This window comes from Podarcis erhardii, assembly GCF_964252035.2.
Source record: "Podarcis erhardii genome assembly, chromosome: 15".
In the NCBI taxonomy this organism is placed as follows: domain Eukaryota; kingdom Metazoa; phylum Chordata; class Lepidosauria; order Squamata; family Lacertidae; genus Podarcis; species Podarcis erhardii.
Genome location: NC_138505.1, coordinates 15,424,152 through 15,436,455, shown reverse-complemented (window position 1 = coordinate 15,436,455; position 12,304 = coordinate 15,424,152). Strand labels below are relative to the sequence as shown.

Here is a 12,304-nt window from a genome sequence, read left to right as displayed (position 1 = left end):
CACTAGAGGCACGTAGCCATCTGCACCCAGAGGAGGCCCCAGTAAAAAGATGCACCATACACAAACAGAGACTGTCCCTTGTCTGCAGGGTTGTGGTTGCACTGTTCTGCTGCGAGGGGGAGGGAGAAAGTTGTCCACGGGAAATGCTATTCTGTGCCACAGAGGGGAAACGCATGAGCCAAAGTTTCATGCTCCTGCGAATGTTTCGAAATCAAGCAACCCAACAGCGAAAAGACAAAATGTTCACCACTCCAGTGAACTGCTCCCTCTTCCTGGACACCCCATGACACACACGCACACAGAGAGACACAGATTAAGGCTTTTGAAGCACACAAGGGTCCTTTCCTCGCAGGGTACTTTTGCAGATAGCAGTTTGCAATTGTACACACCTTCACCCAATAACATCACCTAAAGCAGCAGCTATATCCAAATGGCCCATACACATAGGTGGACATTATTCAAATTAGTGTGTAACAGTGCGCTCCCCCCCCCCTTACTTAGTGGTTCCACAGACCATATTTATATATACACACACACACACATACTATCTAATGTATCTGTCTTTCTATCTATCGATATATCTAGTTTTTCAGAAGAGAGGGGCTAGAAATTGGTGTGTCAACACACCGATAAACAAGGGCATACAGAGTTACTGCTTCCACCTTTAGCCTGTCTAGAAACATGGCAAGGGGGAGTGGCACAGCCATGCAAGGCCAGTAGGTCTGCCCCAATCGGAGGTGACCAGCGGAAGCACTATCTCTCTCTCTCTCTCTGCATACACATGTAGGCAGCAAGCTTTTAGGAAGGGCATACGTGGCACAAAGCGGATTATAACTACTCTTGCAGAATGTGCCTTAGAGTCACAAACAGCATGGGGTGGGGAAGTCATGGGGATGGCATTGCATGTACAGCACCTGCCTCTAGCACTGAATGCACATTATCACTCAGCACGTACGGACCCTAAGTTAGCATGCCACGACCACTGAACATGCTCAGTTGTCATTGGGCTTTTTTATTTTATTTTAAGTTATAATGCACACTAAGTATATTTTTGTAAAACTTCTGCAAACCCCAGGAGTTCCCTCAAGCAGTGGGCCCTTCTCCAGCCACATTAGCAGTGGCAAATTTTAAAGCACTGCATCAATCTACATAAGATTTAATAATAATAATATTAATAATAGGTACCTATAGCAAATTATTCAGTGCTTGAAATTCTCTCCTCCCAGACTTTTGTAGGAAAGAGTACCGAAGCTTAAGGCTGCAGCCCTGGGTGCAATTTCCTTGGAATAGGCTCCAATGCACACAGTGGGATTTACTTTCATTCTGATTGCCACCCACCATTTCACAGTTCCAGCTAAAGGGGATCAGCACCACAATGTCATTTCATGGGCGACTTGGGCTGTGGGACTTGGGTGGCGTCAAACAAGCAATGTGGAAACCAAAAGTCCCGATCATCATGAAGCACATTCAATGGCTCCAGCACTGCAGCTTTCTCCCACCTGGTGCCCCTCCAGGTGTTATGGGTCGCTGATGGGTAGTCCAAAACATCTGGAGGGGCAGCACATTGGCAAAGGCTTTAGCAGACAGTGGTGGATGCCTAGGTGCCAAAGGGCAGGCAGCAACAGAGCTGCTGAATGTGGGACAACTTAAGTGGCTGTGGGCAAAAGCAAGCTTCTGGGTTTCACCAAACTCTTCAGTCATGTTAAGTAGAGGGACCTCTGACCATTAGGTACCGTTGTGACCAACTCTGGGGTTGCGGCGCTCATCTCACTTTATTGGCCAAGGGAGCCGGCGTACAGCTTCCAGGTCATGTGGCCAGCATGACTAAGCCGCTTCTGGCAAACCAGAGCAGTGCATGGAAACGCCGTTTACCTTCCCACCGGAGTGGTACCTATTTATCTACTTGTACTTTGACGTGCTTTTGAACTGCTAGGTGGGCAGAAGCAGGGACCGAACAACGGGAGCTCACCCCGTCACGGGGATTCGAACCGCCGACCGGCTGATCAGCAAGCCCATGTTACTAGGAAGCAAAGCCACAATTAGCAATATTGGCCTTAAGGGAACAAGAATTGCCACTGTTTCCCAGTCACTTCCACTTATGCTAATGCCAAAAGCCTGCATACTCTATGGCAACGTAAATAAGGTAAGCCAAGCAAAGAGGACCCATTTAACCTAATTTGCACTCCTAATTCAGCTGCAGGCACACAGAGGCTTTGAGGTTGGGGAAAGGAGGAAAGGGAGGGTTTACACTGACCTTTTGATGTCTGGTGCACCTCACTGGCTCCTCTCCCAGCCCCCCCTTCCGAGTACAGTAGGGACCCTACTGGAGAAGCAGAACCACAGCATTAGGGAAGATAGGCCAGAAGCCCCCCGACCCACCCCAGGCACAGCGCATCAGCCCCACACGTGCCTGGACACCAATGACCGGCTGAACCTCCCAGAGTGCAACAGAAGAATGATCCGTTCCAAAATTAGACTTCTGGGATAAGATGGTTGCAGGTAAACACACACTCACTCCTCCCCCCCTTTCCAAATGTTTCAAATGGCTTAGTTGTAGGAGCAGGAACAGCATTTAAGAAGAGGCAGCCACCTGTCAGGGATGCTGTGCTGACATCCTGCACAGTAGACTCTACATTGACCAAGCAGCTGAACCAAATGACCTCCAAGGTCACACCCAACTCTTTATTCTATTATTTCGGCAGCAGTTAAGAACTTCCTAGTGGTAAGAGCCGCTCAGTGGTGAATAGGAGGTAGTGGAGGCTTTTCAACGGAGGTTGTCTGGGCTAGATGATCCTTGAGGGTCCCTTCCAACTCTACAGTTCTATGATTCTGTGACTTCTCCCCACCACCACCACCACCACTCACACACACACTTTGTATTTTGAGAATATGAATGCTTGCCACAAGTCACTTTGGGCACAGCACACGCACCCTGGAAAGGGGCCATACAAATAAACACAATCAATATGCTTATATGTGCCCAGAGGTCAAACTGGCTCTACTGGGGGAGCCACCTGAGACCTTGCTTCCCCGCCCTGCCCTCCATTTCAGAGCTAATTCTGGTTATTGTTAAGTCGTGCTGACTACAGTTTGCCCAACTCACCCTTTGCAAACCCGTTTAGGACCAGGGTTGCAAACCAGTTTGTGCTAACTGTAGCTATAGAAAATGCTGGCTCAATGCTGGCCAGCTATAAATAGTGATATGATCTGGGATGCGTGCAGGCATCCCTTAAAGTACTGGGTACCAGGTTCCTTCCCCCCCGCCGCCACCCAATAATTTCTAGAGTTAGTGAATGTAGGCAATTACTAAATGCCTGAAAGGCTTCACCTGGGTGTGAGACAGCTCAGCAGTGTAAAAATGCAGGCTGAATCAGTTTCCTGGGCAGGAATCGCCTGGGAAGAAGAACCATAATGTAGTTCAAAGGAAGGGAATGGTCGACCGACACGGGCAGTTACCCTGTGCCAGGCAACAGAGGAGTGTGAGCCCTTCCTCCCATGAGGGGATGGTGAACAGAGACAAAGACGAGGTATAGGATTTCAGTGTAAGCTGGGAGCGGGGAGTTCCAAGTGGACAGTGGGTGGTGATGTAAACCGAAGGAAAGCTGTGGTGTTTTTAAAGAGAGGTTTGAAAATGGGGGCAGGGAGAGGCTGGGCTGGCTGGGAGAGGCTGCACACAGAGACCAGGGAACATGGCTGGCTTCTGCTCTGGACCCAAGTTTGCTGAAGCTATCAGGAGACCAACAAGAGATGCTCCTGGGCTGTAATATTCTGCAATCCCTCCACCAAAACTCAGGTGTAAATATGTGCAAATAAACCACAGACTCCACTATGCCTAGGGTTGCCACCTTGGCACTGGCAAAATACAGGATGGGGCTGGGCGGTTGGTGGACAATTTCACACACACACACACACACACACACACACACACACAAAATCCGGTACTGAAGTGACTTCAAAGCAATCCATTACAATCTACTGCAGCCTGACAGGATGGCCCCTCTGGAATTTGTCACACATGCATGTGCATGCAGACATACACAAGAGTTTGCAAATCTGTCTGTGCTTGGCTACCCAGAGCTTAAATACATGCCCTTTCACACACATGCATTTGGACAGGATCCCTAACTTGGCAGAGAAAGAGAAAGAGAAAAAGATCTGAAATAAGAGGACAAAACTGTTATCAATATGGGACATAGCGTTTTATATTGAAATACGGGGCAATCTTGTATTATACAGGGCAGCTGGTAACCCTAAAGGAACACAAACCCCTGGAATCTTGGCACACTGCTCGGCAGAGATTGGGGTGGCCGGTGACAATCTCAGAGCGGCCTGTGTAGTGGAGCCACAGAGCCGCCCTCTCAACACTGGCACTACCGGCTTACCTGGGTGAAGCTGAGGCAGCGAGGCAGGGGCACCAGATTGGCTCTGCCAGGCCCCCGACACCACCCCAAATGTGCCACTGCCCTGCCCCACTCAGGTAAGCTGTAGTGGCATCTGGTACTGCAAGTTGGCTTCGCCCTCCCCCCTTCTACAAACAACAAGCTACAATAGTTATTATAATTATTTATAATATATGTAACCAAAGGGATAGAGATTTAAAATCTCCCAAATGTTTGAAGCCATGGGGAGAGGGGAAGGACTGTTGTTTCCCCACCCGGCGTTTTCAGGGGGGGACGCCTGGGATTTGGGGAATTAAAAAACAATACATAATAATATTCAGTACCATTTTCTAGCATTCTCTAAATATCAACAGTCACTTCGTTCACATAAACCATATTGTGCATAATTTGGTTTACCAAATAAGTATCGTGTTTGGTTTATCAAAAGTACTATACAGTTTCTACAGACAATAATTACAAACTGAATTTGTAAGTTTTTGTTGTAAATGGAGCAACAAGCTGCTGTACCACAAAGGAACTTCTTTGGCATCTCTTTGGTTTTGCCAGTTTATGAGGAGCCAGCAAAAAAACAGTAAAAGCAGAATCTGTCCACATTCTCACATTCTAGTAAAACAAACTATTGAATATTCTGAGAATTATTGTTTCCTTCAAGTCCTCCACAGTGTCAAGTAGACATAAAGCACTCTCGTTTCCCCACAATTTATGGTGTTTTAAACTGGGGGCTATTGTTTTGTTTGGTACTATGATATGTATTTTTGTGTTATTATATTGTAAACCACCCTGTGGTTCTCGGATGAAGGGTAGTATGGAAAGTTAACAAATAAGTAAATAAATAAATAGAGCTGGAAAAAAGAGAGGAGAGGGAACAAAATTCTGTGAACTCTACAGGAAATTTATTCAGTCTCTTTCTCTTAGCTATCACTCACTCTCTGTTTCAGTTACTTCATATTTGTCACCATCACATTCTCCATGGACTTCTCAAAACTGAAGGTTTGCCCAGACTGAAACAAGCTTCTATCCTTTCGCATGCCAGCTTATTTATTCCTGCGATTGTACGTTTGTTTTCAACTTTTTCATCGTTGTGTTTTAATAGTTGTAACCAGCTCTGGAACATTAGGGTGAAGGGCGAGTAAATTATAATTTACTTGATTTGTTATATTTCCAAACTTGGACCAGTTTCTTTCAACATGACGCAAAAGATGGAGGAATCTGAAGTAGGTAAGAAGCAAAAGGAGACAGAGGCTGTGTTGTTGTGGAAAGGCTTTGCCCTCATGTTGCAAGAGGGATATGTTTGGCTGAATCCCAGACTGCCTTCATCAGCCTGAAGATATTCTGCTCTCTGCAACACTGGAATGTATCTGTCCAACATCAAGCCCAAAGTGTGCTGCTTGTTTTGTTATTGGGTCAGTGCTATCATCACGGACAATCCTTGCCTTTGAATCTTGGGCCCAACAGAATCTGCAACAGCGTGAATTGGATGGCAACACAATTGTGTTGCTCTGTGCCTTTCTGCCACCCTCAGACATTTGAGGCCTAGTCAAGAGGGCAGAAAGAGATCCACCAACCATGTTTACAAGAGGAAGGCCAAAAGCAGAGAAGGCACTGGGTCCTTCTTGCTCCCCTTGCGACAATGGTCAAGAGGCAGAAATGCAGCTTGCATTTGGGAGCTGAATCCTCAGCTACAAGCTTGCATGACCTCAGTGCACATGAATTACATGAAAGTCTTCCCGTTAAAACAATTTTAGAAATCATTTTGGGGGACTAAATATACAAACACCTCATCTTAAAGGTTTTGTTCATCATTCTAAAAGAAAATATTTTACCATCCATCCCCCCATCCCCCAGTTTTTCAGGAAAAAGCAAACAAAATGCTTTTTGGTGGGGAGGATGGAGAAAAACATCCCCCCCCCCAAAAAAAATAAAAATTCAGGGCCTTCACATCTCTAGAAAGGGATGGAGAATGCAAGTATTTCTTTATTATTTAATCACCTGCCACACATTCTCAAAGCAATGTACAAAATAAGTTAAAAACACAGAAAATAACAGCAGGTAAACAGCAGGCAAAGTAGAAACCCTTGGCAGAGACCATCGCCATCCAGCTTTGAAAGCTTGTTGGAACAAAAACATTTTCAATTGTTTCTGGAAAGTGCAGGTTGTGGGCGCCTGTCGTATCTCAGCAGGGATGCTCTTACCCAGAACAGGGGCAGCCACACTAAAAGCCCTGCTCCAAGTCACTGGGGAATGGGCTTCCGATATTCTGGGGATTTGAAGGAGAAGCTCTCCAGCAGAAGGCAATGACTCACTGCGTGTATAAGGGAAAAGGTGGAACTTCCAGTAACCTGGTCCTAAGCTGTATTGTGTTACTACCAACCCCTTGAACTTGGCCCTGCAGCAGATTGGCAGCCAGTGCAAATTTCACAAGCAGGGTGTTGTATGCAAGTGACAATTTGCCCCCCAAAGGGACAGGGAGTGGAAGTTAATGCCCCCCTGGAGACCGTAATGTCATGGGATGTCAGTGGTTCCTCATAGGACCCCCTGGCGATGCTGTACCTCTGTCAAAGGAGCAATGGACACACTGTGCTTCCTTGGCAGGCAGAGGCCGCCTCTCCCTACCTGGGAGGAGGAACCAAGCACTATGATGTTCTCTGGATCCAGACCTGCTGGGCTCCAGCAAAAGGCAGGGCTCGCAGGGGCTGCCATAGAAACTCTCAGCCTGCACATCTTAAGGTGTCGGAGCTCAGAGCGGGAGGCAGGTGCCTCACCAAGCCTTACAAAGGAACATAGAAAGCCGCCTTATGCTGAATCAGACCATGAGGTCCCTCTAGCTCAATATTGTCTACACTGGCTGGCGGCAGCTCTCCAGCGTTTCAAGCAGGACTGGGTCGTGAGTTTGAGCCCCATGTTCGGCAAACAATGCCTGCATTGCAGGGACTAGATGACCCTTGTGGTACCTTACAATTCTATGATACTAGAGTGACCTTGGATAGCTGAAACATGGCTTCAAATGCAGATCTCTTTATCCCCAAGTGCAGGCATAGGCAAACTCAGCCCTCCAGATGTTTTGGGACTACAATTCCCATCATCCCTGACCACTGGTCCTGTTAGCTAGGGATCATGGGAGTTGTAGTCCCAAAACATCTGGAGGGCCAAGTTTGCCTATGCCTGCCCAAGTGGATAGTGCAGCTGGTTAGAGCATGGTGCTGATAATGCCAAGGTTGTGGGTTCGATCCCCATATGGGACAGCTGCATATTCTTGCATTGAAGAGGATTGGACTAGAATTCATCGGTTCTCAACTTGTGGGTCTCTAGTTGTTGTTGGATTACAACTCCCATCATCCCTGAGCTCTGGCCTTGCTAGCTAGGGATGATGGGAGTTGTAGTCCAACAACACCCGGGGACCCACAGGTTGAGAACCGCTGGACTACATGATCCTTCCAACTCTATGATTCTCTGCCAGTCCTACTTGAGAGATGCCAGCAGGGATTCAACGTGGGACCTTCCACATGCAAAGCGGATACTCTACCTCTGAGCTACGGCCCTTCCCCCAGCCAGGCCTCAGGATAGCTGAGCTGTTCCCTTGCTGGGGTAGCAGGAGGATCACTGGCCCAGTCCCTGCTCTGGGCTGGCAGGAACAGACAGCAAGGGAGGAGCATGTGATTCCTGCACTGCAGGGGGTTGGACTGAATGACTCTTTGGTCTCCCTTCCAATTCTACAATTCTATGATCAGTGGGTTTTCTTGCTAAAGCACTGATACGCTGCCTTTGGGTTTCCCCAAAGGGGAAAGGTGGCTCTCTGGCTATTGCTGAACCACAAGTCCCAGCATCCCTGACCATTGGCCATGATGGCCGCCTTTGACAATGTGGTAGCCCACCTACACCCTGATGATACAAGCAACAACACCAATCAGAACTAAACACAAACAATGGCAGAAATGCAAACAATCATTCTGAAAGGCAGATTAGCCAAAACCACCCAACATTAGACCACAACATCAATATATCTGGGTTCTCCTGTCTGAGGCAAATCCTTAACAAAATGTCTGAAAGAGGTGTTTAAAAGATCAGTAGCACAGCTCTGTAATGAGAGGATAGTACACTCTGGGGGCATCCATGTTGGTGAATGTTATGTTTCACTCCATGGAGTTTTGACAGCTGGGATAGATCAGTTGGTAGAGTCTCTTAATGTCTGGGTTGTGGGTTCAAGCCTCACATTGGGCAAAGGAGTCCCACCTTGCAGGGGGTTGGACTAAATGACCCTTGTGCCCCCTTCTAATTCTATGATTCTATAAGTGTGCTCTTCTACATACCAGGAAGGTGACCTGCCATGGAGCTCCATCCCTAACCTGCTGCATCTAGCACTGGGGCTAGAATACTGAAATGCTTTTCAACGGCTCCTGACACCTGTCTATCATTGTGGAGAATGGGCTGGGCTTGGGATACCTGGATTCAAAATCTCAGTTGGCCACAAAGGTCACATTGAGCTCTGGGGGAGTGGGGCACAAATGCATTCAAATAAATTTGGAGGAGGGTGGCTGCTACTCTTTCTTTGTGAAACCAGCAACCACCATTCCTTCCTTCACAACCTTCAAGTTAGACTGCTTCAAAACAAGCATTCACGGGGCTGCCCTTGATGACAACCTGAGCTATCCAGACAGTAAAAGAGCAGGGATGGACAATTTTTTTTCTCTTGAGAGCCACATCCCCTCCAGAACAGTCTGTTGATGGCCTTTTGGCAGCAGTAGGTAGGGCTGAAGCCCTCCTTTTCTGCCATCCCTCCCCCAGTTCAGCAAACTGCAGGAAGAGGAACAGATCGATCTCGCCAGATGTATGAACTCATGGCTTACAGGGGATTTTCTGAATTGGGCCCAAGGGCTGCTGAGTCATATGGCCCATCCCTGGAGTGGAAGAACATAGTGACACATGCGCCCTCAGCAATCCAGGAACAGCTCGCAAATTCCCTGCCCCAGGAAATTCATTTGGCTTCCATTCTGGTGATGTTTCAAAACCAGCAAAAATAAATACATAGTTCTGAAGGTCTGGCTAACTACCTGATCTGGTGTTTCACTTTTTTATTATTATTATTGGCCCTGCTCTTCTTCTTTGGGAACTTTTCATCGGCTGTGTTGTTGTTTGCGTTTTTAAATACACTGTCTGTTTCTAATTATTACTATTATCATTATTAATACCGAATTAAACCCTAAACACCAATCATTAGTATCGATTGTGAAGAGCATCCCCGACAAAACCAGGACCTGCTCCAGTCAGACTGTCCCTCCTTCTCCATTTTAAATGTTATTTATCATTTGCTGTGGTACTTTAAAATTGTAAACCATATTGTGTGGCTTTGAAGGCAGTATATAAATGCAATGGGGGGGAAATGAATAATATCTTCCTGCAAAGAATCCTGAGAGTTGTTGTTGTTTCCCAGAGTTCCCTGTGAAGAGGGATTGACGGTTAAACCACTCTGGGAATTGGAGCTCTGTGAGGGAAATGAAGGGGGACTCCTAACAATTATCAGCGCTCATAACAAACTACAGTTCCCATGATTCTTTGGGGGAAGAAGCCATTACTATTTAAAGCGGTATCATAGTGTTTTAAACTCCTGGTGGCGCATGTGACCCTGACACCCTGTACATGGAAGTGGCTCTTTCCCCCTCTCTTCATGCCAACCCTACAGCTCTGAACCTAGTTTACTGTCGCTTCCAAGGTCAAAGAGGGAACAAGCACCCCTAGCAAAAGAATATCCAACTCCAGGGGCCTAGAATTTTGAGGATCCTTGTGGGGTGAGGTAGGGGCCTGCTGGAGCCCCAGCCCCCTAGCAGGGCTCCTGCAGGACAGCCTCTTGCCCTGGGCCTCCCCTGCAATGCTGGTTGGACAAGTTTGGGCAGCTGCCATTTTAAATTTCCCATAATGCCCTTGAGCAACACTGGGGCATGGAGCTGGACAAGAAAATTGGATTCCAGGTGGAAAAATCGAAATTAGAAACAGAATTGTTAGAACCCAAAACTAAGGTTTTGTCAAAGATGTATAACTTGCTGCTGAAATGGAACACTCAGGATGAAACGGTGAAGTCTGCTATGATTAAATGGGCACAGGATGTTGGACATAATATTATGTTTGCTGACTGGGAACAGTTATGGACCACCGGTATGAAATTTACGGCATGTAATGCCTTAAGAGAGAATATTATGAAAATGATTTACAGGTGGTACATGACCCCAGTCAAGCTTGCAAAAATTTATCACTTGCCCGATAACAAATGTTGGAAGTGTAAAGAGACTGAAGGTACATTCTTTCACCTTTGGTGGATGTGCCCAAGGATTAAGGCTTTCTGGGAAATGATTTATAATGAAATGAAAAAGGTATTTAAATATACCTTCTTGAAGAAACCAGAGGCCTTTCTCCTGGGCATGGTTGGCCAATTGGTGCCAAAGAAGGATAGAACTTTTTTTATGTATGCGACAACAGCAGCAAGAATACTCATCGCAAAATATTGGAAGACACAAGTGTTGTGTATTGAGTCAAAGGATTTTATATCTGTATTATTATTGTCTGTATTTGCATTAGGGTAAAGTAACTGCCTTTTGGTTCCAGAGGGTACAGCTACTATTGGTTCATTTAAGCTGCTGTATTTGGATCCTCTGTCTTATTGGTTTCCTCCAAAAGGCAGGACTGTGATTGCCTGATATTGTTCCCTCCAAAATGTATCCTTTCTAGCTAGTTCCCTGTCCCTATAAATGTAGCTCTCCCCTCCTCAAGTCTCAGTCTTGTTGCTTTAATAAAGAAGTGTTACTAGAGAACCGTCTCCAGCATATTATGTCAAGGGAGCTGAAATCACAAACCCCACGTCACAACAAGAAGATCTACCCACTCTGGAAGAATGGCAGATGAAGATGATGGACTATATGGGATTGGCAGAAATGACTGGCAGAATCCGAGACCAGGGAAAAGAGTCGGCGGAAGAAGATTGGAAGAAGTTTAAAGATTATTTGCAGAAATATTGTAAAATTAATGAATGATGTTGGACAGAAATTAAGTGGTTTCCAGCTGTAATGCTTTAAGAGATATGGAAAATAAGGTTTTGAATTAAGTAAAAACTAATGGTGAGGATTTGCTGAATTTATAATTTGAATTGGAATATAAGAAAGGGAGGTATGAGGAGGTCCGGAAAATAAGTTAAAAGAAAATAGGTAAAGGGAAATTTTATGTGTTTTTTAGTTGTTTTTATATTTTTTCTTTTTTGTATTTTTGTTGTTTCTTTTTTGTTGTTTTATAATGTATTATTCTGGAAAATTTCAATAAATATCTTATATATAAAAAAAAAAACACTGGGGCATGAAGGAAAACTTAAAATGGTGGCTCCTTGGCTGCTTGACGCTGCTGCCCAGGGAAGGCCCACCAGCAGAGGAACCCCCAAGCCCTCCTGCAGCTGGTGCCCCTGGAACGCCAGGACAGTTATAGAGGGGAGCCTCTGGCTTTGTTACACAACAAAAGAGGACCCTATTTATGAGATTTCCATCACGAGAGATATCCCAGGGCCACTGACATATTTGGAAAACAAACAAGGAAACATTCGAACATAAAACTAAAGTTAATCCATCTAAAACAATTGCAACCATCTGCTAAGTTACATGTGCCAGGGTGGCAGCTCACTCCTGAGACCCCATCCTTCAGGATCCCACAGATATCCTTCATTTATAGCTCCCTGGCTATGCAGGCTGGGGTTGAGAATAGCTGGAGCCAGAACAACACCTGACCAAGGGTGTTCTCCTCCCCTGTCCTGGAGAGTCACCCAAAACCACACCTGGTTATTATCCAGAGAAATACTGTATTTCCTCCAATAGGGCTGACTTCCTGCATAAAGGATGCTATCCATAACTTGGCTCAATGTGGATGGTGAGCCC

At 46.1% G+C, this 12,304-nt stretch overlaps 1 protein-coding gene across 23 annotated transcripts in view; it reads right to left on the bottom strand.

The window, feature by feature from the left end:
• NRXN2 (neurexin 2) overlaps positions 1 to 12,304 on the bottom strand; it is a 303,692-nt gene that overhangs the window by 228,318 nt on the left and 63,070 nt on the right. For 16 of the 23 annotated variants that reach the window (XM_081842385.1, XM_081842384.1, XM_081842390.1 and 13 more), the window contains one exon: positions 2,255 to 2,323. The exons of 4 other annotated variants lie outside the window; for them this stretch is intronic. In XM_081842385.1, coding sequence (XP_081698511.1) covers positions 2,255 to 2,323 — 69 coding nt within the window. The remainder of the gene's footprint in view (positions 1 to 2,254; positions 2,324 to 12,304) is intronic. 3 more of the 23 variants (XM_081842388.1, XM_081842387.1, XM_081842401.1) reach the window with 1 other exon arrangement.